Source organism: Annulohypoxylon truncatum (genome assembly GCF_022578515.1).
Source record: "Annulohypoxylon truncatum strain CBS 140777 unplaced genomic scaffold F4807scaffold_3, whole genome shotgun sequence".
Taxonomy (NCBI): Eukaryota; Fungi; Ascomycota; class Sordariomycetes; order Xylariales; family Hypoxylaceae; genus Annulohypoxylon; species Annulohypoxylon truncatum.
This window is the reverse complement of record NW_025953789.1, coordinates 1,278,430-1,304,574: the sequence shown is the minus strand read 5'-3', so window position 1 is coordinate 1,304,574 and position 26,145 is coordinate 1,278,430. Positions and strand designations below refer to the sequence as shown.

Below are 26,145 nucleotides of genomic sequence, written 5' to 3'. Positions count from 1 at the left end.
CTCCAAAAATCGGACGAGATTTCATTGCTTTTGAGGACTCTCAGTAACGGCGTGTGATGTGACTACCTAGAGAATTGTGGAGGTTGAGTGCTTTACATGGACCTGATCCCTTCAAGGCTTGAGGTTTCTTGGGACACTCGATATGTGGCGGTTGAGTATGGATATCTTCCTATCTTGCTGACTAGGAAGACTTGTAACTATCCCGTCATTGACATGCTCACCACATACGCCCCCATATCGTCTGCATACCACTTTTCACTTCTCGGATCACCCCACGTCTCCTTCCTATCCTCCAAAATGGCAATTTATGCCGGCCAAGACAGAGTTTTCAAGGGGTTTGATTGGTTGTAGTGTGGCATTTTTAAGCTCGATAGCCTTCGAGTGTATCGAATTAGTGACCGGAAACTAGTTGACACTTGAGGCTGAAAACTTCGATAGTACGTAGTATGTGCGAGATCCGAGTGGCGTAGTTATCAAGGGTTGTGTGAGTTCGGTAGTAAGTCCTAAGCCTCATCCAAGGGCAATAAAATCGCCATCTTCCTCCAATCTGGTATCATCGTTCCAAGAAAAGAAAACGCCAAAAAACAAACAACTTCACTTCCCCTTCTTCTTCATAGCCTCGGTGCAAGCAGGACAGTACCAGCGGCCCTCCGGCTCCGACTTGAGGCCCACGCACGTCCAGTGGAACCACTCGTAGGGACACGCGTTATTGTCGCAGGCTACCATGTCGCCGTATGACACGTGCTGGCAGAGGCAATACTTCTTCCCTTCCTCGTCTTCCTCGTCGTCCGACGCCCCGGAACCCGCCGACGCGGACCCCCGATCCGGCATCTCTTCATCTCCCTCTCCTCCTCCTCCTCCTCCGTGAGTGTGGGTGCGGTGGTGTTTATGTACGTGAGGGCGGGGAACAGGCGTCCCGCTGCCGGCTCGAGATCCGGCGCGCGACGATCGAACAGATTCTGCGTCGGAAAGCTCGCTGTCTGCTGTCGATGCCGGGGATCCCTTTGATATGCCTGCGCGCCTCACGCGCGATAGCGTCGATTTCGAGTTTGGTGGTTTCTTACGACTGATTCCTGCCGATGGTGTGCCTCTTCTGCCGGCACCTACGCTTCCTGCCTTAGAACTAGCCCGGGGCCCTGCGCTACCAGCCCTGACCGTTGCTCCTGGTGTTCCCGCCTTGGGTGTCCCTGGACCGAGAGAAGAATGCCGAGCCAACCCACTCGATGCCGTGGGCAGACTGCCCAGACCAGAACTCACCCGTGGGCCTCTCTTGGGGACACCACTTCCACTAGAATTTGTTAGTACCTATAACTTATGCATAGCTCTGTGAATCATCGGTATGAGTATTGGTAATGTGTCTTTGTATCATAAGCAGAAACTACTGCGACAAAAGGGACGGGGGGCTCCCAAAAAAAAAGAAGTGTTGAACGGGTGCAGTAGTCGGGGACACATAATAATTGTAAGGTTACTCACGGTCCAGCAGAGGACTCGCGCTGGTTACGGTTGCTCATGATCATGCTCGCGGCGGGGGACGTGGGTGCTGAGTTAGAGATATGCGTTTGTGATTGCGTTGTTCGGATCTGGGGATTGGTAGCTCGCGAGTTTGTCGGGGTTGCGTTGGTCGAGATGGGAATGAGCGGCGTGATATTAGACGTTGACACAGTGAGTCCTCGAAGATTGGGGTTGCTGTTGTTCGCGGCGCTGGGTCGTACGGTGGAGGGTAGTTCATCAGGGTCGGTGAAGCCGGGCTCGCCTCGATCACCTAACTGCTTGATCTGCAAGTCGAGATGCCGAAGATGCTTGTCGATAAGAACCTTAGCCTTATGCGCCAGAGCAATCTTCTCCTCTGCGAGCTTGTCGGCCTTGTCATAGTTGTCGCGGATGGTCTCGCGCAGTGCCTGCTCGCGAGGGAAGGGCGCGTGGCTGCCGTTCAGTCGAATCCAGCGTTGGATCTTAGCGTCGCAGTCTTCGATAGTCTTAACGTGTTCGTTGAATTGACGGTCTTTGTAGGCGATCTCATCTTGGTAGAAGCGTAGCTCCTCGGGCAGGTTGGCAGTTCGGTAGATGAAGTCTTCGAGGATGGCGGCCGGGTCTTGGGCCTCGGCGGAGGGCGCCATCTTTTTCACGAAGTCTATGGAGAGATCGTCTCTAGGCATGGTTGTTAACCTGGCCCTCTAAGCGGGGGCGCGCTCCCAGTGATGGTGAGGAATGTTTAATGAGGTGAGTGATGCATGCGCATGATTATAAGGGAGTATCTCAAGAAGGGGGGTGTAAGTGACAAGGTGAAATTGCTTTGAAATAGGTTGCAATATCGCCTGGTTTTTTGCTGATATTGTTTTTTCCCCGAACTCGAGTTTGTACTTATTATTGATTGATTCTTCTGTTTGTTTTTTTGTTGCGCATTTATTGCTTGTAACCTCGACCCAGAAACAGTGCGCAGGATCTGCTGGGGATCATAGGTTGCGATGGCAATGTTGGATTGAAGGTTGAAAAAGGCTGGAAGTTGGAAATCACATGCATGTATTTTGTAATTGTAACGGTTGTGAATTCGAGCTGTGGCTCACCTTCCTAACCAGTCCCAAGAATTGATCTCGGAAATGCGATCTCCCAAGTCAAGGACGACGAGACATGAATTATGAGGACGCCACTATGAATGCGTAAAGAAGGAATAATTTTTCGCTTCTTTAGGCAATCGCTAGGTACGAAATGGCTTACACGGAAGGCGCAAACACGAGTAGCGGTCCCAGTCCCCAGTGCCAATGTGGGGTGTCGTTTTCGAGTGGACGGAATTATGAAAATGATTGTTAAAAGGAAGAAAACGGCCGAGCCAAAATTTAGGATGTAAATCAACGAGTTACGTAATACGGTTCGTCATCCAATATCGGTCTACCAGGATATAATTGTAAAACAATTGAATACCATATCCAGTATAATACAATAAATGAAGCATTGAGTCCATGCACTTGTTCACTAATCCGGCACGTGCTTTCTTTCACAAGTAATGCTCATAACTTCACAGCTTCAACACAGACCAAACATAATTATTTATACCATCGCAGCCATCGTCATACCGTCGCCATGTGGTCAGAACTCTACATGAAGTCAACATCCATGCTTGTCAACATGGAGTTTTCCCCTACTTCATGACGTCTTTTTCGCTTTGTCTCATCGATGTTCTGTTCTAGTTTCTACCTCGTAGAACTCCTTACACGCTTAATTACTTAGATACCTATTGAAATGCGTATTCCAGAGAGCTGTCTGTCTAGCAAACTGTTATGTAGCATATGGAATCTCGGTAGGGAAGATAGGGGTAAGAAATAGTAGGTAGGTATGGGATTATGATATGAACTCCCTCCGGACGATCCTCAAACCAACGAAACAAGGATTTTGACCGTCATTTCCATCATCCCCGGGAGGCCACATATCCACGTAAATTTCGTCATGCTGAAAAGTCTGATGTAAACGATTATTTGACTGAACTAGACTGCTTGACAATGTGGTATTTGACTTGATTGTCAGGTTGTACGGTAACTCTACTCATCCAGACAAATTCCATTTATCATGACTCCCGAAAATGCCTTCTTAGCTTATAAACGGTATACCAATTACTTGGTGTGCTGGCTCATCCATACCACGAGTCGAATTTCCCCGCCATTAGCAGAGGTGGGAGGTTCTACCAATGTACATGCTATGAACATCAAATACGGCGAGCTCATGGCAAAAGATCTGGTTTCCGTCTCTAAGTTCATTGTAGAGCATGGCGTCTCCGTTCCACCTATCATATTTCGCTTATTGCAAGAGGCCATCGAGGCACGGATGGCTGCAAATGCCATGTTCGCGGACGGTACCTACAATGACCCGGACGCTGAGTCAGGGAAATCTAAAGAACAATATAAGTATCTGATCGAGGTTCTAAGAGAAGCTTTCGTAATACTTGGAGGAAAGGAGTGGGAGTCAACCGACCAGAATTCATGGAATGGGGGCGACAACTTGACTGATGGGGCCGTTGAAGAGGATTTATTCTCGGAGAAGTTGGATCCCTTGAAAGCAAAGCAGAAGACGACTGAGTCAATCCCCAAATCAAACCTCGAAGCAATACCGATCGAGAGCTATCGTATTGTCAGCGGAGAGGGCACCGCAACCGAATATGGCGTGGCTCTCTCTGACCTCCTGATAAACTGGATCGAACTTCGCACTTTTGTCCAACTCCATGGCACGATGTGGCCTATAATGGAGCTAACAGTGCGGTTGCAGGTCGCAGGTCCAAGTTCGCTATTGCAAAAGCGCGGCGCACCGAAGCGGGCCTGCTTTCCGATTTCCCATCTGGCTTCGATCATTTTGAATCGGTTATGAAGTGTTTGAGTAAAGGGCACCCGGAGAGCTGTCGTGCGTGGCAGAAACATAGCAGCATGAAAGATCTTCCCCCACCACGTATTCCAGCTCCAGTGCATTGTTGATTCCTTCACAATCACCCGTGGTTGGAACTTTAGCTCGGACGAAGTTGATGTCTTTGAAGAAACGGCATTGGAGTACAATCCGAAGAAGGACATTGATCAATTCATTTACGCGGTGGACGGCGAAGATACGCGTAATGGATTTTCCCAATCAGCAGACATTCTCTCCAAGATGCTAACAGTGGACAATCTACTCAATGAGGACACACAATTGCATGGGTCCCATATCATGCTACTACAAGCAGCAAAACTTGATTACTGCAATTGGCTTGGAAAGTCACCCATCAAAAACGGATATAAGCATATGAAAGGGTCTCGCTTTCAAGGAACCAATCCCGACGGTCTCTGGGAATACTCACCTTTCCTATGCGGAACGGCTCTTGTGGAGGTAATGGAAGAAGCTTACCTCACAAACATGGCGATCTGGGATCAAATTCCAGAGCCAACGAACCTCGTACATCTACACAACATGCTCGTACGGAAAGGCTATCTAGAAGAGCCCGTCATTTTACTCAACGCACTAGATGAGGTCTTTAGCAGCGCCTTTTACAAGGACGATCTGGCACCGCTCAACGACTTTGCTGCAGTACTCGCCGAACGGAATGAGCAGATCGGAAAATCAAGAGATTCTATTCCACAAGCCCATCGCCGCACAGTAGTAGACCCTTTTGGTACTATGAGCATGAGTGACAATACTCTCTTCAATAAGCGATGCAAGCCGCCTCTCATACTATATCAAGAGGCAGGTTGGAACCCTGATCAGATACCGGACAGCGAACTGACCATCGATTATCAATTGGGGAAAATACGGATTGCTCAGACGAAAACCATTGTGGAGCAAGTGACGGGAGAGAGAAGGCTTGCAGATACGGAGCTCGTTTGTCGTATGATTCACCTTGGGCATAGTATGGACTGCCTTTTAGAAGGTCAGACTTAGCTCAAAAAGCAACAAGACCTAGACCCAACCGCTATATCAACACAAGCACGAGATGAAGAAGTAATTAAGAAATGGGTTGGCAAAGAACATTGGGACGCCGTGGAGATACCTGGAGGACAGAAACGTCGCGGGGGTCTAAACCCGGAACCTAGCGATAATAAACGCGCCGATGTTGAAATAAATGATATGTGGCTCTTGAAAATGATAGCCCAAGATGCCGCCGATGATATTTACGGGGACAAAGCGATATCCGGAATCAACTTCACACACGTCACAGCTTGGATCTTTCACTGGTACATGGCGGCGACGAAAGAGCTCAAGCGAACGGGGAATAGGGTTTTCAGATACGCTTTTATGTACGATGACGACGAGGGGTGGTGCAAGAACGCCAAGGTGATCAAGATTGCTTTGCAAGAGCAAGACGAGGAGTGTTTTCGGATTATGGCAGATTTGTTGGATGAGATGAGAGTGGACTATGACTCGTTCCTTTCTTGGTAATATATATGCTCGGATTATAGACCAAAACAGCTTGTTCAGCAATGTGAAGAGATATTGAGGCGCAAAAGAAGATCGGTAGGCAGAGCAGATAAATATATCGGAGTTATGAGAATGAACATGGGGCATGTCACTACCCCAGCATCTTATATAAGTGCGCCATGGAGAGCCGTCGAAGTTCAAACCTGGGCTTTGCCTGGCGGGTATCGAGTCTTTCAATTTTGAGTGTACCTAGGTGGGTCGCATAGTGCCGGAGCTGCGGAGGAAGCCACACCTATATCTGACACAGATCTAATTCATTACAAATCAGGATTAGCGTCTTTAATTTTGCATATCGTTAGTGCGTTAAAAGTGGGACTACCCGGTAACTACCGTTCTTTGGTGGTGGCACGGCTGAAAGTCGCCTTCTTCCATCTTCAAACTTCGTCACAATCGACAACAATTTCATCGCTACTCAGAAGAACAATCCTTCAGAGTTTCAAACTCGTTTAGTTTCTATGGTATAGATGAGGCCATTTTGCCATCTTCGTCTAATGATTCATGAGAGGTTCGGACTGATGATAGGCGACGCGTTTCTTACTACTAGCGATTTTTAACATCTTCCTAAATCATCTAACTCAACCTTCCAGTCATCATCCGGACAAATATTATCATCTCGATTGTCGCGCAAGTGAATTATCGCGAATCCGGCATTTATTATTCCTCTCAGTTTAGATAGCCAAATTATCAAACGCCTTTGCGTTGCGCCTCACCTGATACTTTCCTATTAACCAGCCGCAGCTCATCGGCTGGTTTTCACGATGGAGATAGACCCGGCGAATCATTATTCGCTGCGGATACCAAAACCCAACTACCTACCTCACAAAGTCAATGTCGATGAGCCAGTGGTTAAGAAGTTTTACAAGCCTTTAGATCGCCCAAGCGAGTTGGAAAATGCTGCCTATCTTAACAAGATTAAACGATTTGCCCATGAATACGGCATTACGAAGCCTAAGGGCTACACCGTCTCATTTCACTATAACCCTGAAATGGAAAGGCACCACTTCGGCCAGACGCATCCCATGAAACCGTGGCGCTTAACTCTTACCAAGAGTCTGGTATCATCATACGGCATGAGTTTCGCGATGGACAACTACACCGCGCGCGCGGCCACATACGAAGAGCTCACGGCTTTTCACACAGACGACTATGTCAATTTTCTTGCCATGGTTGAGCCTCAGCCACTCCCACTTGACGTTGATAACTCTAGTCCAGATCTCAAGTTCAATTTGGGAGGTAGCGACTGTCCACTATTTGAGGGATTATACGACTATTGTTCAATGTCTGCTGGTGGTTCCCTAGATGCCGCGAGGAAATTATGTGCGGGACAATCCGACATCGCCATATCCTGGGGCGGTGGACTACACCACGCCAAAAAATCGGAGGCTTCAGGATTCTGTTATATCAATGATATTGTCCTTGGTATACTACAGCTGTTACGCGTCCACCCCCGAGTTCTTTATATCGATATCGACGTACACCACGGCGACGGCGTAGAGGAGGCATTCTTCTCTACTGATCGTGTCATGACAGTCTCCTTCCACAAGTACGATCCCATGGTCTTTTTCCCCGGTACTGGCGGCCTAGATGACAACGGCCCTAAAAGCGAGCATAATCCGGGAGCGCATCACGCCATCAATGTGCCCCTAAATGACGGGATCACCGACGAGCAATACGAGTGGCTTTTCAAGAGCATTATCTCAAAATGTATCGAAAAATTTAGGCCTGGCGCAATTGCTCTGCAGTGCGGCGCGGATTCTCTAGCAGGAGACAGATTAGGTAAATTCAATCTGCTCGTTCAGGGTCACGCGTCATGTGTGGAGTACTGCAAAAGCCTCAATATCCCCTTGCTCATGTTTGGTGGGGGCGGTTACACGCCACGGAACGTCGCTCGCGCCTGGGCGTACGAGACGGCCGTCGCTATCGGACACAAGGAGACTATACCTACGGAGATCCCCTTCCACACTCCTTGGCGCGAGCGGTTCCGCCAAGACACGCTTTTGCCCACCCTACAACAGATCTTGGGTGAGCCGCGCCAGAACAAGAATACTAAGAAGAAGCTGGATGATATTATAGAGCACGTCAGCGAGCAGCTGCGATTCGTCGAGTCCGCGCCCAGCGTGCAATTCTCTACTATACCACCTGACCTCGGGCCTATTAGGGACGAGGTGGAGCAGCGGATTAAGGAGGAGGTCCAGGAGAAGGATGAATTAGGGCGAAAGCTTCGGGAAGAGGGCGTTGGAGATCGCATGGAATTTTAGTTGCTAACAACAGCAAACTATCTGACGACGAGCTTAACTGATAGGATCATGTGAATAATGCAAGCGCTTCGATTCTAGCATAAAAGAGGCCTCACGCTAGGGAGCATTCGACATATCCTGTCCAGGTATTCGGTACGAGCCTCATCGTCAACGGTAATACCTCCCTCATATTTAGATATAACAAGTAACGAAACTTGGATCATGGCATTGGTTTCACGCTGCCTCTATCGTCTGTTCGATCTCGTGACACCTTCATTTCATCATGGAAATTTTATAACCGCCCGGAACGCGCTCCTGGAATACTCCGATCGGATCGTATTTCGCTGACGCTTCTTTCATCTTTTTAACGTTTTCCTCACCGTAATTGCCGAGAGGGTTTTGCGATCCATCACAGTAATTTAGATACAGAAATCCGACGTCTTTATCGAGCGACTTGGCGTACGATTCGACCTCACTAAACATCGCTCTTGTCGCAGGCTCGCTGACCTTGTCAGATAACTCGGACGTTGCGACTTCGACTCCGACCACGACTATGACGCAGTCCTCCGTTATCCGCTCGAGCCCAAGCATGTTACTACCTCGATCCAAGGAATGCTGCGTCCAGGACGCAAGCAATGGCTGAAGGACCATGTTCACGCCAAAACTGTTATCCGTAATGGCCTCTTTTAGTTGTCCTAATAAGGTCTCGTACGCATCGACTGTTCTACGTATGATTCGATGGTCGAACTTGAAGGTAATCGTCATCCAGAAATCACTAACGGTGTATGTTAGCTAATCTGTTGTCTCGTTTGTAGATCTACTAGCTGCTATGGCGCATATAAATAATACAATGAAACCGAAATAATTGTTAACTTACTACTTGCCCGAAGGAAGAATGAAACCTGCTATTTTATTCGCTATAGTCGTAGTTTTTACATTCTGCTGACCGGGGATCTCCAGGAACTTCCGGGTGGTTTGCGGGTTCTCGACCCCGTCGAGACTAGTGAAGAGGATATTTATGATATGCTCTTGAACAAAAGGTATAAAAGTGAACATCGTGAGAACATGGCTATCGCCGTTCTTGACGAGATTCGTCGAAAAGTCGACATATGCTTCGATGACCTGGTCGGTATAGGCTGGAGAGATCACGGAGCTGCCGTCCCAGATATTGGACGCTTTGAAGGTTTGCATGTCAAACCGCGTGACTATGCCGAAGTTGTTATTGCCTCCCTTCAGAACACGGAAGAGGTCCGAATTCGTTGTACTATTGGCTTCGACTACGCTTCCGTCGCCCAAAACGACTTCGTAATTGACAACTTGGTCTATATTTGGGCAATAAGCATTCGGACTTATTATCGTGAAATAAGGATATAACTTACCACAGCCCCACCCATAGCGACAGTTGTAAAATGTCAACCCACCGCCAGTTAGAAAACCTCCAACGCCGACCATTCCCTCACGGCCACCAGCAACCATTACTCCGTCTACGAGGCCTTCAGTCAATATTTATCATGCGCGGAAGGCGTGAAATACGTCACCTACGCTTCTCTACATCTGTATAGACGTCCTTCCATCTGGCACCGGGTTGTATTGACGCAAATCCAGTTTCTGGGTGGTAAGTCGTCCCCTTCATGAGGCCAAGATCAATGGTCACACCGTCTTCGATATCGTTGCCCGCCCCCGCGTGTACCATATGGCCACCACTATTCGGATAGACATGCGTCAGTAATATATTCAAGATAAATATGTCTAAAGATGTATTCAGATTGAATAGGCAACCATTAATTAAGTGAGTCCATGAGATGCGGGAAATTAGGCAGGTCAGCACTAACCTACGGACAGCAAACTTGCAGCCAGCTGTTCTCACCAGAGCCTTTACTATCTTGGAAACCTCTTCCGTATTCCGGGGCTGCACGATACCCCAGGGTCGTTGACGGGGCGTTAATGACCAGTAGGATTCCTCTTGAGCCTCGTAAGTCTGCTGACCACGGGTATACAAGACATCTCCTAAGCCGGCCTCTTTTAGATTCGAAATAGCGGATTGCGCGATAGAGACCATGGTGATATCGCTAGCTTAGAAGCTGGTCGAGCGTATGCAGAGAAGTCTGTAGTTGTGTGACGACCGTCGTCCGCTCTTCATACTTGCCTACATATTTATGGATAACGTATATCGCTTCCGTCTCGATAGGATCCATGTCTCAGCCTACTTTCGGCCGAGCTACGTAATCAGTGAGCTGTTCCCGAGTCACCCAATGAGAGCCTCCATACTAATGATAGGCAGGCCTTTCACATGGTAAGCTTACACTAGGTTCAAGCAGATCTAATAGAACGACAGAATGAATACCTGGGTAGGCTCCATACCACTTACAAGCGACGATTAAGAAAGAAAGCAACTAACTTTGATATTGAAAATCATTCGTAATTAGGAACCCGAATTAAGCTTACCCACAAGTATGGACGTACGTCGTATGGATAACCTATAACGTATGACTTAAGCCATATGAACCTAAGCCAAGACAAGGTTCTGATCAACAAGCCTAGTGACGCGCTGTCGACGAATCAATACGATTGTCTATTATTGGTAAGTAGTGACGTCTTATAACCGATAGCCGGAATAATCACATCCGAAGCCCTGCGATCAAAACCATCGTAGTCATCTCGGCCGAATATGAGTGTATAAAGGAATTCTAGTATAAGCCTGTACGCTTGTATTATATACCCTATGGCTACCTAAATAAGTTGTAGTTTTTGAACTACCGCTGAGTTCGTCTAGGGAACGATGTTCGAACGGGGTACAGTTCTTCATAGGATAGTTGGAACCTTGAGATATCCTTTTCACGTGCACTTGTCGCCAGCCAGGGATTAGGAGGCAAAATACAACTCATCACCCTCAAAAGCTCGGTTCAAGGACATTGCTGGTACAAATGGTTCAAGGCAGGCTATATGCAAAACCATGTACCGTTCATGCTTTAGGTATTCTGGGTCTGGCCCACCAGGTCGTGAAGTTGTATTTTGCCTCCTAATCCCTGGCTGGCGACAACCGCCAGTCAAAGGGATATATTAAATATTATGCGATTCTTTCAACAGGTCTCGTGGTCTAGTTGGTTATGTGAGTAGAACCTCGTTCCTAACTAAGTGGACCTCGTGAAAAATCCAGAAAAAAACTAACATCGTCCCCACAGGGCATCTGTCTAACATCACGAACATCGTGTGTGGAACACAGAAGGTCCCCAGTTCGAGCCTGGGCGAGATCAAAATCTTTTTTGGTCATGTTATGACTGCTACACAGTTTTCTGGATTAGTAAAACTTTTTTCTCCTACTGGAACTAGGAGCGATCCTGTCGCCACTCACGGATCCTGTGGCAAAATAGAGCGCATGGAGGAACCTTCATGGTTCTAGTTTGGCCGTATTAAATTAGGTACGTCAAAGAAATAAGTGCGGCCTGCATGATTGCTAGATTACTCGCTATACTAAAAACGCTCCGTAGCCAATAGCCATACTCAATTCGGCAGGCCTTTCTCGTAAACTGGATAATCCGTATAACCAACACTATTATCCTCCAGCGGCCCGTAGAAGGTAGAGCGGTCATAATGCGAAAGTGGTAAGCCGCGACGAAGCTTCTCGACTAGGTCCGGATTGCTTATGAAATAGCGACCGTACACCAAGGCGTCGTAAGCTCCGCTCTCCAGGACCCCCCAAGAGTTCTTGTCGTTCCATCCTCCGCCAGAAAATAACGGGGTCTCGCCGAAAATCTTTCGAAAAGGCTCGAGACTGATGTCCGGCAGACCCCAGGAGTCGAGGAATTTCTGCTTCTCCGCTTCCGTGTATATCAGCTCGAAGCGCGGCTCGATGAAGCTGACGTAGGATAGCTTGGGGTGGTTTGCCTTGATCTCCCGGCACAGGTGGCTCCATGTCTCTAGACGCTGCGTGCTGCGTGTTTGGTTGAAGAGACCGAATGGCGACAGGCGGATGGAGAGGTTCTCCTGGCCGACGACCTTGGCTAGCTCGCCCATCAGCTCCAAGACGAATTTGCAGCGTTTCTCTGGCGTTCCGCCATATTCGTCTGTCCGATGATTGATGTTGGAGCTGAGGAACTGCTCGGGGAGGTATCCGTTGGCTCCATGAATCTCGATTCCGTCAAACCCGGCCTTTAGAGCCAGTCTTGCGGCGTTACAGTAATCTTGTATTGTGCTTTTGATTTTGGAGACGGTCATTTCAATTGGAGGGTAATCCACAAATTTGACTGGTGTGGTACTGTGGGGTGGAGGGTATGCTGTAACATGTTGTTGGCAAATGCTATTTTCATATGCATACGAAGTCAGGGGTTCAGGGGTCCAGGGGAGTCTTTCATTTTGAGGTTGAGTTCAAAACCAAGCCCCCGCACAAACAACGCAAAAGTTGATATAGCTGGATTATAAAAATAATGCATTCAAAGTGCATTTAGATGTACGTACCATAATAATCATTTGGGTCATCCCACGGTGTGCTTGAGGGACACAAAATTGGGGTACCTACGACACCAATGGTCAGAAAAAATTGGCATATCTAAGTAGGTAGCAACAGCGGCATTTCATATCGGTTGAGCATTCACAGGAATATCACTAAATAGAAGGTAACTGACCTGTTAACTGAGGAATATTTGCTCTTCCGGCGTGCCATAACTGCGCATACATATACCCACCTTTAGCATGGACGGCATCGACAACCTTTTTCCATCCTTCCGCTTGTTCAGGGATAAAAAGACCAGGCACTCCAGGCGTGGCATTTCCCTAGAGCGCGATCGTTAGAAATGATTATAAAAGCATATCTGAGGATTGTTTCGCCTTACTTCAAGCGAAGGAGGGATAGCCTCCGATATCAAGAGACCCCCATCCGTAGCCCTTTGAGAATAATAATCGACCATAAGATTATTTGGCACCCATATTCGGTTGGGCTTTTCCGGAGTCGATTCGGAATATGGCGTGCCACGATTCCTGGTCAGCGGGGCAAGGACAATGCGGTGCTTGAGAGTGATCTTGCCATCGGCAATAGCTAGCGGTTGGAAAAGCTTCGATTGAGATCTCACAGAAGCCATGTCTGCGATTGGTAAAGAATCGAGTGGTTGGATTTACGTCCTCAAGACACAAGGCAACAGCCTCTTAAATATTCATGCTTTCGAAGCCATGATAGTGCCAAGAGAGTGGGTAATGGGCCAACTCCCGAGAACGGAATGCGGGCCTTTAGGGATATAAGCCTAAGGTCCGCGTTAGTGCTGTTAGTCACTTTAGAATATCAACCAATTAAGATTTTGAAGGCCGTGATTTTACTATGGAGTAAGTGTTCAGTCAGGCTCAATGCCGACGGTGATAACGGCGATAGTGGGACCATAAGGGAAGAAAAGGGGCACACCGGGGTCATGCGGATGGGCCGGAGAGTGACAGCAACGCAAGGTATGAGTAACGTTCTGTCTTACCCCAATCGGCACATATATGATGAGAATGTTGGAGTTGGAAACAGGGGGTAAATTCGGGAAGTTGGCGGGTAAATTTCGAAGGGATCAAGATATCATGAATGAGGAAACACACACCTGATTACCTTCCTATGATAACAATAAGCTGAAGGGGCTACTACCTATGTAAGGAGTAGTACACCGTCAATTCATTATGTATATGTGATGAGTTATATCAAAGGATCTCACTTTAACCCTCCTGGCATGGAAAACTTTCGAAGGCAATGCGTTTTTCATCTTCCCCTATGATTCATATATATGCGCAGCAGAATATTGTCAAACCAAGCTCATAACGACTGACTCTCAATGTTAAGAAACGCAAGAACCCCGTTTTACTTAGCGACCTTTGGGTGAGAGCATCTGGCTAGATACCCACCTGCCTAGGTAGGCTATATTGGCATAAGACGAAGACATCATCTTCATTAGTAGTAACCCTTTGCCAATTGAAAGCATATGAAATGAGAAATAACTCATAATATAATCCCCTTTTCATATATCTTGTTACGATAATAGGATACTCACTTCACTGGGTCATGAACGCTAGGGAGGATATGTTCCTGTGTTATAATACAGTTACGATTCAACCTCAGATACGTCTACCTAGATAGGCAGATACGTGAAGGGTTTAAGTTTTTATGAAATTATATAAGCCTAGGTAGTTTGAAGACTTTCTTCAATTGGATTTCTCATGACGTTAGAATTATTCTTCTAATAAGGGTATGGTACTTGATTATGCAATATTCATTTTACGAGGTGTTAGTATTTTGGGTTAAGAAACAACGAATCTTTAAACCCCGGCCAAATTTGACACGCCTGACACGCCATCGACGCGTTTTCCAAGATTACGCTTAATGATATATCACATTTTGTTCTATCGATTGGCCTGTGAACGGTTCAGCTATGGGTATGTGGCTGGGTCCTCAACTGTTTACGGGAGTCATTGTCACCTCACGTTCCATCTCGACACGCGATTATAAAAGTTATGACTTTCAATAGTCTTATCTGAGCAGCCGCATAAACGAAATAAACTGCTTTCTAAGTTTGTGAGGATATAGTACTGTAGTGGCCTAATTGCCGACACCGTCGATGTCATGGTAACTTACGACTACGCTATGAGTAAGAGTTTGAAGGCGAAGCTGCTCGAAGCGATCAGACAACTTCCATCACCAACTGAGGACTTGACCAACAGGTCTGAAGTGTTTGAGGATATAATTCAGAAATGGATTTCAAGCGCCCGGGACGTACCGGGTCAGACTGGCGAGTTGCTCTATCTGCTCGAGGACTCTTTAGATACGGACTTCTCCACAGATGGCTTGACTGGAGCTGGTTTGATGTTGTTCCGCCACTTACAAAGTCTTGAGTCTCAATGTCATTTCAATGTCTTCGTTGCACAAGTTGAGAAGCGAGAAATAAGGACCACTTGCGACGACTATGCTCGCGGGTTCAATGAATGTGAGCAGAGTGAGGATGAAGATGACGAAGAAGACCTGAGCGATAAAGTCCACGATATAGATTGGTCTCTACGAGTGACGCTCTTCGGCAGCAAAGTCCCTCGAACACCACACAACTTGAACATGAATCCCGATTCTATCCTCCAACACGACGTTTTCATAGACACCGACCTCGAGGAAGAAGACCTACCTGACGATTACGATTACGATGAACCTTCCCACCCAGAGGTTCGTCTGAGATACTGTCAGATCTCTACTTGTTTTCGCTAACTCTGCTAGTGGCGTGGATTCGCTCGGTACTACAGGTCGTTAGTTAGTGTCATCAGAAAACGGTTTGCCTAAGACGCTTTAACTGACCTTATTCTGCAAGGCTCTGCTTATAGTCCCCCAGGCCACGACAGTCACCTATTTTACAGAAAACTCAAAAGCCCGGGACGATTATACAGCGACTGACCTACTTGAATACTTTTCATTGAAATGTGCCGAGTCCAGAAGCGACGACGGGTTTCTTAAGACATTGACCAGCATGTGTGAGATATTCTTCCCCTCGAAAGATGTACAGTCAAAGAGCAGGATGGATATTCCCGAGCCGATTATCGTCAAAATCTTCGAGGTAGCAATGTCACGCCAGAGTCAACCTTTGTTCAATCTAGTTTGGAACAATAACGAAGCCGAACTTTCACCTCAGTTCTTCCTGTGGATACTGGCAAAGTTGAGGGAAACTCCCATGCTTACCCTTGACGCATTGATCTCGGCGTTAGTAACATCATATGTGCGAACTGAGTTAAGTTAGTATTAACTGCGTTAGTCTCGACCGTTCTGTTTTCGCTCTGAAAACCCTCAGCAAGCAGCATACGTACCTCAGGGGTTTGAATGATGCTGGAAATAAGCCACCAAAAGAGTTAGAGGCCCATGTTCTCGATCTTTTTGATAAGATGGTCGGTCTCTGTTATAATTATGTACTGTGCGAGCAAGATGGAGAGGTTCTTGTCCGGATTGCTTGCGATCGTCAGGATTATGAATGGCTTTCCAAAAGGTAAGTTTCTCTATACCACTTATTCCTTAAGAGTCTAACATAAGATAGCGTTGATCCCCTCATTCAAAAAGAACGCGAGAATATTGCATTTATTCTGGGATTTTGTTGGGAACTATATGCTACAGTTACCCGAAACGAATTGCGAATTTCCAATTCATTCAACTGGCTGAAAACCATCGTCAAATCCCTAATTGCACGACTCGATGTCAACCATCTTATAAGTGTACATGGCTTTCACTGTTGGCAACAGAACCAAGCTGCTCCCGTGAAAGAACATAAAGTTGCAATCCCACAACCTCCGACGCCAGTCACCAGCCAGACCCTCGTCAATTTATATGTGCTTCTATTAGGCTTGAATTTGGAAGAGGATCTGCGTTATCTGACGAAGAAACTAATCGACCAAAGTGGAAGAATCAATCCATTTGAGATCGCCAACCTTTTCGTTCCCTTCGTCGGTAATCTTATGGACGTCCTAGAGAACCGATCGATCTCTCTCGAAGACCCTCTGCTATCATCACTAGTCCGAACAATTGTTATTGCGTTCTGGAACCAATACGTCATGCCGGGGGAACCGATTTGGACAGAGCCGCGCTACAAAATCTTGGACAGCTGTAGTTGCAGGTTTTGTAGGTCAATGGAATCCAACCTCCGCAACCCCAAGAGAGCGAATTGGGATGTCAAGGAAAGCGAAAATAAATCCAAGAGGCATATTGCGGCTGTACTTAAAGATCTTGCTTGGGATTCTCACTGCTCCTATCATCGAAGCAATGGGACAAAATATTCGACATGGTACATAACAAGACTGCCTACGGAATATGAGAAGGACAAGTCTATCTGGGATAAGAAGGTCGCTGATGCTAGGGCTCAGCTAGCAAAATTCAACCAGAGGAAGCTTTGGCAAGTGTTAGGACCTGATTACTGTTGTATCACTGGAAATAATCCACCCTACTTCGAGGCCCCGCGAACAGACACCGCAATGGTTGGACAATCGACGAGCGCGCAAGCACCTCCCTTAGTCTGTGTACCAGAACACACAGAAGCTATGCCCCAAGTTGCACTGCCGCCGCCAGACAACTTATATGGAAGCATCCCATCTTCACATTATCCCCCGCAGCCTCTTGTCCATGATGGTCTCCCTTCCGTAGAAGAAGCTTCGCACATACCGATATATAACGACGAACCGCCAGACCACCCAGAAATTTACGGACTACCACAGCAGCCTCCGGTCGTCAATGCATGGTCTCCCGGTGTCCCTCCGCCCACAGCTCATCCGGGCAACCCGGCGCAGGTATCCATGCTAGGTCCGGCTCATCGGCAGAACGGACCAATTCAGATGAACCCACAGGTTGCTATGCCGCATTCCCAAGGTTTGCCAGGGCGGCCCCCACTTGCGTCTTTCCCTGAGAACCTGGTTTGGAACTCGGGACCGAGGATTGGCCAAGGGAGGGAGGCGCCTGCGGGCGCTGGGCTGAAACGCAAGCCAGATGATGATGATGATATTTTATTTCTCGGTGAGCGATCAGTGAAGAGATAATACTAGGACCATGTGATGTAGGATAAGACTGCGCGGCGTTGTTAGTATTTGGATACTTACCTATTTTGGGATTGTTGATTGCGAGTTATATTCGCATTCTAAGCGCTCCAGCTGCATCCAATAGCGAATGAAGCTTTACCAACCAAAGTCGGGTACCCAGGTTGGTTCTATAAAAAGCTATCAAATGTGGCTCTCACGATGTGTGTGCCATTGGACTGTTCCACACACAGGTACACAGATGAATGACCTATCAGAACGTCGTCAATTCACCAACACACAAGGTTCTATTCCGATACGTATCTCTCCCTGGTCAACAACGACCAAAGCTTCTAGTGTTGAATGTGAAGACCAACATCAATTATACGTTGGAGGAAGTACTCATCTTGCTGATTGCTTTGTCCACTCTCTTCGCCCTTGCACCACACATCTACCTATTTCCCACTAAGCCAGTTTTAATTCCGATCCCCTCTTACAAGTTTATCCATTTGCATTTCTAATTCCATGAGACACTCAACGTTCTATTACATCTAAACAGGTGTAAAGGATGGCTCCTTTCACTATCCTAGACTCAGACGGGCCTTACGCTTCATCGAAATTCATTATCGCCCTACTCGTCCTGGTTGCTGTAATACCCGCCTTGTATTTATTGTAAAACAATGCGAATGGAAGCTAATCCGTATTTAGTATTTCATATTCGGGGTGGTTCGCAATCTTTTCTTCCATCCTTTATCCAAGATACCCGGCCCCCCTGCATGGTCAGCTTCGCGACTACCATTTATCTGGTCACTTCTTAGAGGCACTTTAATCCACGATGTTGAGAAGCTCCATCGGAAGTATGGGCCGGTCCTTCGTATTGCTCCAGACGAAGTGACCTTCGCTGGAGAGGAAGCATATCAAGATATCTTTCAGATTCGACCAGATGGCAAACAGTTTCTCAAGGACGCAGTCTGGTGGGAGACACAACCGGGTCTTCCAGAAACGATACTAAGTGCTATTAACCCCGATGCGCATTCTCATATTCGGAAGATTTTCGCCCCTGCTTTTACTCCACGAGCTTTGAGAGATCAAGAACCGATTTTGCAACGTTATATCAACTTGCTGGTAGAGCGTCTACGCGACCAGATAGTCGTAGGTCCGGAGAGGAAGTCTGCCCGAGTCGATCTTGTACCTTGGCTAAATTTCACAACGTTTGACATAATCGGAGACTTGGGTTTTGGTGATTCATTCGACTGTCTTCAAAATTCCCGGTACCACCCATGGACTAAGTTATTATTCAGTTCCGTGAAGGCTGCTACCTGGGTTGCTTCGGCGCGTTTCTACCCCCTGGTTGAATTCCTGCTCATGAAATGCATCCCACCCTCTCTTATGAAGACGCAAACAGACCACTACAACCGCATTGCTAATAAGGTCCAACAACGCCTTAACTTTGAAGTACAACGCCCTGACATCCTGTCAGACGTGCTCAAGGATGGCAAAGAGACATTACCAATTGGCGAGGTCAACTCTACATTTATGATACTAACTACGGGCGGAAGTGAAACTACCGCCACTCTCGTATCTGGCACTTTGAATTATCTGGTTCAATGTCCACAAAAGCTCAGCAAACTTACTCGGGAAATTCGGTCTCGTTTCCAAAACGATAGCGAAATCACCCTAGATGCTCTGCGGGACCTTCCATATCTGAATGCTGTCATCAATGAGGGCTTTCGGATGTGTCCTCCGGTTCCATGGGTACTCCCTAGGAGAGTGCCCGAGGGTGGAGGCGCAGTATGTGGTGTATGGCTACCGGAAAGAGTAGGTCTCATGAGTACCCCAAATTGACTCTAGTTTCTAGATTTAACTAACCTTTCGACTCTTTAGACACCGGTCTCGATCCAAGCGTATACAATGAGTAGAGATCCTACATATTTTCATTCTCCATCATCCTTCGAACCGGAGCGCTGGCTACCAGAAGCATCTACGAACCCACAATCGCCCTTCTTCAAGGACCGTCGAGGGGCAGTTCAGCCGTTCAGCGTTGGTCCACGCAATTGCTTAGGCCAACACATAGCCATGGCGGAAATACGGCTCATGCTCTCGAAGCTGGTTCGGACATTTGATTTTGAGGTCATAGAAGAAGCGAAAGTGAAGTGGGAGGACCTTAGAGTATTCTTGCTCCTCGAGAAGAAGCCTATCGAGGTAAATATCAAGCTGAGCGAGGTTGCTTGATGAGGCCATATCAATTTATTCTTAGAGGAATTATCTACTATATACTGACAATGTGATATATTGTGTGTAAATGGACACATCTTGGCTCGCAATTAATTATGTAATAGATTTCATATTGCTTCCATCCTGAGGAACGTCGTACTGAACGAGGCGTTTATGTCGGAAATGTTAACGCCGACGTTGAGCAAGCAGGGAATAAAATGGATACCGGAGTGAAAAGAAGCAATTCGCAGTCTAAGGGTTGATATTATAGGACGAACTAAGGTTGTTGGTTGCCCACATGCAACATGGATGCCTCCTAAAACAGCCCTTGAGTCTTAGTTTAGGCATTTCTAGCCGCTGCTGGAAGACACATGGCTAACTAGGTGGATATGAAGTAGTTCAACTAATCTCTAACGTCGGTAATTGCCATGCTGTAAGGGCATCTCAGTCTTCCTTTGCATCCCCAGGTTGACTTGACTGGGTAATTTCAGGGGATAACTTATTGCGGTTAAGCTAGGTTGAAATATTCAAAGAATTCGGCTAGATCAGGTAAAGTAACTACCTAATCATAACTCTGGTATAATAGGGGTTATGCATTATCTGTATACCTATTTTGAAAGAAAACACGTGTCTTATGATACTCTACTACCTCGTCTTTTTCCCTTTGTGTTGGACAATATAGACTACCATCAGATTTCCCCTCCCGCAATAACAGGTACTTTATATTCTCGACGGTAAATATGGCATATGTGGCGTAGTTGTCCCATTTATCCCTACGAAGTGGAGTGAACCTGCAGGACCAACGGCTCCCTTACTTCGTGTCACGGCTCCTACGTGCTCCGAGCATCTTTCCGAGATGTACTCGCAACTAACAGCATGTCAAAACACTAGATCTCTTAAAAATTTCATATCACCAAGTACATGCAAACGCTGGCCAAGACAGATATCAATAAGATCACACAAACATCAACTCACATCTAGATAAACCAGGGACACCACTTCAACCCCTCGCCATCATGGGCGCGCAATGGTCCCAAGTCTTCCCCCCCAAACCAACCTTCACAGAAACCAGCCTCGGCTCGCAAGAAGGCAAAGTCTTCCTTATCACCGGCGGGTACTCAGGCATCGGCCTCGAGCTCGCCAAGATCCTGTACAGCAAGCACGCACGCGTCTACATCGCAGGGCGATCCGAGCAGAAAGCCGTCCAGGCCATCGCGGACATCCGCGCAGAACACCCTCTCTCCAACGGCAGTCTCGAGTTTTTGTTTTTGGAACTCGACGACCTGCGCGGCATCAGAGCGGCCGCGGACGCGTTCAAGGCGCTCGAGACGCGGCTCGACGTGCTATGGAACAACGCGGGCGTCTCGCGGCCGCCGCTCGGCAGCGTCTCGAAGCAAGGGATCGAGCTACAGCTCGCGACGAACTGTCTCGGGCCCTTCCTGTTCACGCAGCTTCTCACGCCGCTCCTCGAGACCACGGCAGCCGCCAACAGTAAAACCGCCCCCGGCAGCGTGCGCGTGGTCTGGACGTGCAGCAACATCGTCGAGCTATCCGCGCCGCCGGGCATGCTGATAATGTCTGAACTAGACGACCCGCCGCAAGACCAGTCGCGCGTGTACACGAACAGCAAGGCGGGGAACTGGCTGCTGTCGGCGGAGCTCGCGCGCCGGTCCGGGCCCGCGGGCGTCGTCAGCGTCGCGCTGAACCCGGGAACCGCGTACACGAACCTGTTCCGGCACACGCCCGCCGTCTGGTTCTGGGCGTACTTGCTCATGTGCTGGCCCCGGACCGCCGCATACACGGAGCTGTACGCGGGCCTATCCCCGGACATAGGGTTGCGGAATAACGGATGCTATGTCGTTCCGTTTGGGAGGCTGGCTCGGGAGCAGGATCAGAGGGAGGATTTGTTGAGGGCGCTTAGGGCGGAGGAGGAGGGGGGTTCGGGAAGGGCGAGGGAGTTTTGGGAGTACTGCGTGGCGAAGACTAGGGATTATTATAACTGAGTTGATGGGGATGCTGTATTGGGTCTTGGAAGTTGGGGGTGTATTCTGTTGGTTAGAGTCAGTGAGTAGACGACGGGTTAGTTAGAATTAGGGCTTTGGACAACAGGTCGTATCCAAAGAACACATGTTTATGATTGCTGCCAATCTAATCTGTTTGAATATAGTATAAGTCTATTCGGACTCTATACTCGTCATCATTCTATCGGCAAGTCACTCACTCTACTCACTTCCTTTTCTCTATTTCGAGACCCTATCCTCATGAGCTGTACGCTGCAAACACTTCGCCCTTCAATTCGCGGGCTTGGATAGTATCTTCTTGTTAACCTGATCCGCACTCTCGCAACACTCCTCAATAACCCTCCAGAAAAGCTTAATGTCTAAGCCGCGGGGTATGCGAACGCCTTCACTACCAGGGGGCAGCAGCTTGACAATAGTGCGGCCCGTCTGTGCGCCACGTTCCCTGGCGTCCTCAAGCGTACCCTCCGTCACAACTTGCACCGAAAAGCGCTCCTTACGACTAGCTCCCTCAGGGCTCTTAGGATCATAATCGTAAAAGGGGATCTCGTGTTCCGTGCCCGTCAGTATCGCCGCCACCGCTAGCGGATCATGTAGCGGCGGTCCCTCCGTGATGCCGAATACATCACTAGACACGCGCAAGTCTTAGCACCATACCTACCATACCTCCTAAAAGACAAAGTAGGGGAAACCCAACTCACCGATAAGTACTCGCAAAGAAATTCACCAACTCAACCAACATAACCCTCAAATCCGATCTTCCCCTCCCCTCCCTCGGCTGGCCCTCGCGCCCCCTATCCGTAGGCGGACCATACAGCAGCAACTCCTGCACCTCCTTCGTCGCCAGCACCAGATGCGTCAGATCGAGCGGAACAAGCGTCGTCTTCGCCGCCAGCACCGGATCATCGAACACAGCCGCCGCAGCCTCAGGGTCGATCAACACATTGAACTCCGCCCACTCCGTATAATTCCCGACGCGGGGCCTCCCATCCACAACCCCCATAACCGCAGGCGTAAACCCGTCCCCGACACTCCCGCCCATGACCGTCAACCCCTTGATCCGCGCGGCTAAGTCCGGATACTTCGCAAACAGCGCCGCGACATTAGTCAGGGCTCCCGTAGCCGAGATCCAGACCGTGCCAGGCGGATGGGCGCGCAGCGCCGCGGCCATGGCCTCGACGGCGCTGGGGTGGTCCGGCGCCGTGCATTTCGCGAGCCGGTGCGGCGGGGGCGGGGGTAAGAGCGAGGTGCCGTCGAGCCCGGACTCGCCGTGGATGTCCGTTGCGTGGACGGGCGGGCGGACGAGCCCGCGCGCGGCGCCGGGGAACACGTCGACTTCGTCGTGTTTCCCGATCGCGGCGAGTACCGAGAGCGCGTTCCGCGTCGTCTTCTCGAGCGAGGCGTTGCCGTGGACTGTGCTTATGCCGAGCAGCTTGATGGCGGGGTGGTAGGCTGCTAGGAGGATGGCGAAGGCGTCCTGTGGGCGTTGGTTAGATATATGCGTATATATGTACATGTATGTCACTTGATATATAGTGATATATGATTTAGGTAGGTAGTGTGTGGCATGAGGTGAAGTCTGGGGATATCCGGAGTTGCGTGCCGGCGGCGTTTTGGGTAGCAACGACGCGCGGAGCCGAAGCCGGCTTAAGATAGAAAAAACTGCTCCGACGCGGAAACGGATCCGCCTTGCTGCGACATTGCGACGGCTCCGGTGTAAGGGGTAATGTATGCAGACTTCTGCCTGAGACGCCTCATGGTTGATTGGCTAGGAAAAAAAAGTAATGGATGAATTCAAACTCACATCGTGGCCTGGATCACAGTCTAGCCAAAGTGGGACGGGCTCTGACATATTTAAGTCTATTCTAATTCAACGATTTGATGCAAATAACAGGAGACCGAGTAAAAGACGTTTACTAATGTTTTAAGTTTAGTTTCTTAAAGGATTCTAACGACGTTGAGATTTATCTTCCTCTAAAATGAAGGTTGGTTATGGAACTTTAAAGTGGGAAATAGTTGAACAAGTCAGCGGTGGGCAGTGATATGCGATATGCTTTTCTTTGTGGGACTTTGGCGGGAAAGTCGGCGTTGCGATTGACACTGCATAGCCCCTTTTCCCGACCCCTTTTTTCACGAGGGAATAAAAAGTCAACTACACAATCATGTCACATATATATACTTCCCTAGTAAGTAAGGCATATAAAATAATGCAAATGAGGATAGATGATGAAGTTATGATGATTATTATTCAGTGTAAAATCATTTCGATTTTACCCCCGCCAAGAATTATTTCGCAGCTCGGCGTTTCTCAATTACTCGTAACACGTCCGCGGCGTTATTACCGTCCCCTTTCCGCTTTTTGGGGCCTCTCTTGCGCTTAGAACCGCTCCCCCCACCATGGCCGTCGTCATCGTCTTCATGCCCCCATTCTGACAGCTTAACTCTTTTCTCTTCAAAGTCCTCTTCGTCTTCAAATCTACTCGTGCCGAAGCCCATGTCCATGTCCTCCGCATCGCGGTCGTTGGACTGAAGCAGTTTCTTTAGGCGCTCTGCTTTAGCTCTAGCTTCCTCATCGTCCTCATCCGATTTAGGAATTTGCTTGAGAGATGCGGCCTTCTTGAAAGCTGCTTGTATCGCCGGATCAGACATAGAAGGCGCGCTGAGTTTTTCTGACGATATCAATCCTGTCTTAGAGTCCTTAAAGTAGTTTCTCGGCTCCGTCGTAGTGGTTGGCCGAGGTGGAGGGGGCATAGAAGCCTTGTCTTCTTTGCTCGCTTCAGATGGTTGCACTTTCTTCTCACCAGTTTCCTCATCTTCAGAATCCTCTTCCTCTAGCCCCGCAAGAGGATCGTAGTCATCACCGACATCGTCAAAGATGTTAACATCCTCATCCTCCGGTTCTTCCACCTGCTTTCTGTATTGTTCTGGAACCTCCATCCCAAGAGGTTTGGCATTCTTATCAGGCACCATATTCGCAGCTTTGGGTGTCTCTTCGGTTGTAGATTGAGTCTTTCGTACTTTACGCTTCTCATTGCCATCCTCATCCACCACAATTAGCACCTCTCGACCTTTATTGTCCCTCTCTATTCTCGTTCCGGGGGTCTTAGCGCCAATCTTTTTGAACTTGGAGCCAAGACCAGTATCTTCTTTCGCTTTCGCGGCGTCCCTTGCGGCCTTCATATCGGCTAAAATTTGGTCCCTCGTTCGCTTCTTCGATGGGTTCAAGGGGGCGGTTGATAATTGCCCTTTCTTTTTAGTCTTATCCTTCGCGACTGTGGTGACCTCTGCTTCTGCTAACTTGTCTAGCTCTTCGTCAAAATCGGCCTCTTCCTCGGAAGATTCCTCTTTCGCGCCACTATCGCCGTTGCCAAAGACATCTTCACCTTGGCGTATTCGTTCGAGAAGTTTAAAGTCGAGGCCTTTTATTAAGTGTGTGCTGGATAGATCTCCGCCAGCGATCTGATTCTGGAGCTTGTCGAAGGTTTCTTGGTCGATCTCCCCCTTCTTTAAGGACTCTTCTAGTGCCTTTATTCGCGCTGCTCGTTCATCCTCCTCTTCCGCGGTCCTATTTCGAGCACGGTCGACATAGCCCTCTGCTAGTTTGCTGCCTTTCGGGTCATACGACTTGAACTTTTTGGCTTGCTTCTGATCCTTGCTTTGGTCTGCTATCTGTCGGGCAAAATCGGGTTTATGGAAGCCAACTGAGCGACTACATTAGTTAATAATGTATGTGAATGAATATGATGAGTTAGTAGACTTACGGTGTCATGGGAATACTTGATTTCTGTCTGGACCCAAGCGATACTCCCCGTGGAGTGGCTGCACCTGGTGACGCGCCATTGCGATCCGCGGCAGGTTTGGGGGTATTGGCCCCAACAAGGCGGCGAAATTGCTCGTTGTTCATTCTTGTATATTTGCGACAGAGGCTAGATCGTGCCGATACGAGAAGGACAATCGATTCCGTCGCGCGATCTCGTCTTCGATATGCAAGGCTGAAATGATTAAAATAAACATGGATGAATCCAGATACGTAATGGAAGCTTTCTAAAGTCACATTTGGCTTATGTAATACTATGCGATAAGATAACTGATAAATGTGGCGCTAACCATCTTAAGCTCAATTAGAGCTGGTCACGGGATGACGTGATGTTACCCGCGCCACTCGCGTCTTCATAAATTAGCATCGTCCTCAACGCGTTTACCGCCGATATCATCTAGACGATGTTCGTATTATTTTAATTAGATTCATATCTCTTTCGGAT

General features: G+C 48.2%; 9 protein-coding genes across 9 annotated transcripts; 5 read left to right on the top strand and 4 right to left on the bottom strand.

Annotated features, from left to right (window-relative positions):
• Positions 1 to 9: 9 nt before the first annotated feature.
• F4807DRAFT_409992 (uncharacterized protein) lies at positions 10 to 2,892 on the bottom strand. Its single transcript, XM_047996575.1, has 2 exons — positions 1,474 to 2,892; positions 10 to 1,288 (listed from the first exon to the last, which is right to left on the bottom strand). Exons 1-2 carry the CDS (start codon positions 2,154 to 2,156, stop codon positions 595 to 597), a joined length of 1,377 nt encoding a protein of 458 aa, XP_047858491.1. The 5' UTR covers positions 2,157 to 2,892; the 3' UTR covers positions 10 to 594.
• Positions 2,893 to 3,561: 669 nt separating this feature from the next.
• F4807DRAFT_469708 (uncharacterized protein) lies at positions 3,562 to 6,088 on the top strand (the record flags this gene model as incomplete). Its single annotated transcript, XM_048002739.1, has 3 exons — positions 3,562 to 4,267; positions 4,517 to 5,331; positions 5,401 to 6,088. The coding sequence occupies 3 exons, from the start codon at positions 3,562 to 3,564 to the stop codon at positions 5,887 to 5,889; spliced, it is 2,010 nt and encodes a 669-aa protein (XP_047858490.1). The 3' UTR covers positions 5,890 to 6,088.
• A 444-nt stretch (positions 6,089 to 6,532) lies between these two features.
• On the top strand, positions 6,533 to 8,555 carry F4807DRAFT_207238 (histone deacetylase phd1). Its single transcript, XM_047993884.1, has one exon. The coding sequence runs from the start codon at positions 6,687 to 6,689 to the stop codon at positions 8,184 to 8,186; it is 1,500 nt and encodes a 499-aa protein (XP_047858489.1). The 5' UTR covers positions 6,533 to 6,686; the 3' UTR covers positions 8,187 to 8,555.
• On the bottom strand, positions 8,313 to 10,224 carry F4807DRAFT_469706 (FAD-binding domain-containing protein; the record flags this gene model as incomplete). The annotated part of the gene is made up of 5 exons (XM_048002738.1): positions 8,313 to 8,940; positions 9,043 to 9,487; positions 9,545 to 9,649; positions 9,708 to 9,868; positions 9,998 to 10,224. 5 exons carry the CDS (start codon positions 10,222 to 10,224, stop codon positions 8,439 to 8,441), a joined length of 1,440 nt encoding a protein of 479 aa, XP_047858488.1. The 3' UTR covers positions 8,313 to 8,438.
• Positions 10,225 to 11,666: 1,442 nt separating this feature from the next.
• Positions 11,667 to 13,240, bottom strand: F4807DRAFT_449890 (FMN-linked oxidoreductase; the record flags this gene model as incomplete). Its single annotated transcript, XM_048000067.1, has 3 exons — positions 11,667 to 12,439; positions 12,788 to 12,935; positions 12,995 to 13,240. 3 exons carry the CDS (start codon positions 13,238 to 13,240, stop codon positions 11,667 to 11,669), a joined length of 1,167 nt encoding a protein of 388 aa, XP_047858487.1.
• A 1,237-nt stretch (positions 13,241 to 14,477) lies between these two features.
• On the top strand, positions 14,478 to 17,947 carry F4807DRAFT_207206 (uncharacterized protein). Its single transcript, XM_047993883.1, has 5 exons — positions 14,478 to 15,333; positions 15,385 to 15,417; positions 15,476 to 15,861; positions 15,914 to 16,141; positions 16,190 to 17,947. Exons 1-5 carry the CDS (start codon positions 14,746 to 14,748, stop codon positions 17,673 to 17,675), a joined length of 2,721 nt encoding a protein of 906 aa, XP_047858486.1. The 5' UTR covers positions 14,478 to 14,745; the 3' UTR covers positions 17,676 to 17,947.
• F4807DRAFT_207204 (cytochrome P450) lies at positions 17,948 to 20,167 on the top strand. The gene is made up of 3 exons (XM_047993882.1): positions 17,948 to 18,300; positions 18,360 to 19,469; positions 19,536 to 20,167. The coding sequence occupies exons 1-3, from the start codon at positions 18,220 to 18,222 to the stop codon at positions 19,881 to 19,883; spliced, it is 1,539 nt and encodes a 512-aa protein (XP_047858485.1). The 5' UTR covers positions 17,948 to 18,219; the 3' UTR covers positions 19,884 to 20,167.
• A 282-nt stretch (positions 20,168 to 20,449) lies between these two features.
• F4807DRAFT_469704 (short-chain dehydrogenase) lies at positions 20,450 to 21,868 on the top strand (the record flags this gene model as incomplete). Its single annotated transcript, XM_048002737.1, has 1 exon — positions 20,450 to 21,868. Exon 1 carries the CDS (start codon positions 20,882 to 20,884, stop codon positions 21,866 to 21,868), a length of 987 nt encoding a protein of 328 aa, XP_047858484.1. The 5' UTR covers positions 20,450 to 20,881.
• A 288-nt stretch (positions 21,869 to 22,156) lies between these two features.
• Positions 22,157 to 25,787, bottom strand: F4807DRAFT_456507 (inosine-uridine preferring nucleoside hydrolase-domain-containing protein; the record flags this gene model as incomplete). The annotated part of the gene is made up of 4 exons (XM_048000887.1): positions 22,157 to 22,511; positions 22,585 to 23,360; positions 24,200 to 25,584; positions 25,661 to 25,787. The coding sequence occupies 4 exons, from the start codon at positions 25,785 to 25,787 to the stop codon at positions 22,157 to 22,159; spliced, it is 2,643 nt and encodes an 880-aa protein (XP_047858483.1).
• Between the last annotated feature and the right edge of the window lie 358 nt (positions 25,788 to 26,145).

Excerpts from the sequence above, each read along its gene's own strand:
- F4807DRAFT_409992 (XM_047996575.1), bottom strand. The coding sequence starts at position 2,156 with ATGCCTAGAGACGATCTCTCCATAGACTTCGTGAAAAAGATGGCGCCC. Across the intron at positions 1,289-1,473 it reads CGCGAGTCCTCTGCTGGACC|TGGAAGTGGTGTCCCCAAGA; the intron begins GTGAGTAACCTT and ends AACAAATTCTAG.
- F4807DRAFT_207238 (XM_047993884.1), top strand. The coding sequence starts at position 6,687 with ATGGAGATAGACCCGGCGAATCATTATTCGCTGCGGATACCAAAACCC.
- F4807DRAFT_207206 (XM_047993883.1), top strand. The coding sequence starts at position 14,746 with ATGGTAACTTACGACTACGCTATGAGTAAGAGTTTGAAGGCGAAGCTG. Across the intron at positions 15,418-15,475 it reads CTCGGTACTACAGGTCGTTA|GCTCTGCTTATAGTCCCCCA; the intron begins GTTAGTGTCATC and ends TTATTCTGCAAG. Across the intron at positions 16,142-16,189 it reads TATGAATGGCTTTCCAAAAG|CGTTGATCCCCTCATTCAAA; the intron begins GTAAGTTTCTCT and ends AACATAAGATAG.
- F4807DRAFT_207204 (XM_047993882.1), top strand. The coding sequence starts at position 18,220 with ATGGCTCCTTTCACTATCCTAGACTCAGACGGGCCTTACGCTTCATCG. Across the intron at positions 18,301-18,359 it reads CCCTACTCGTCCTGGTTGCT|TATTTCATATTCGGGGTGGT; the intron begins GTAATACCCGCC and ends ATCCGTATTTAG. Across the intron at positions 19,470-19,535 it reads GTGTATGGCTACCGGAAAGA|ACACCGGTCTCGATCCAAGC; the intron begins GTAGGTCTCATG and ends TCGACTCTTTAG.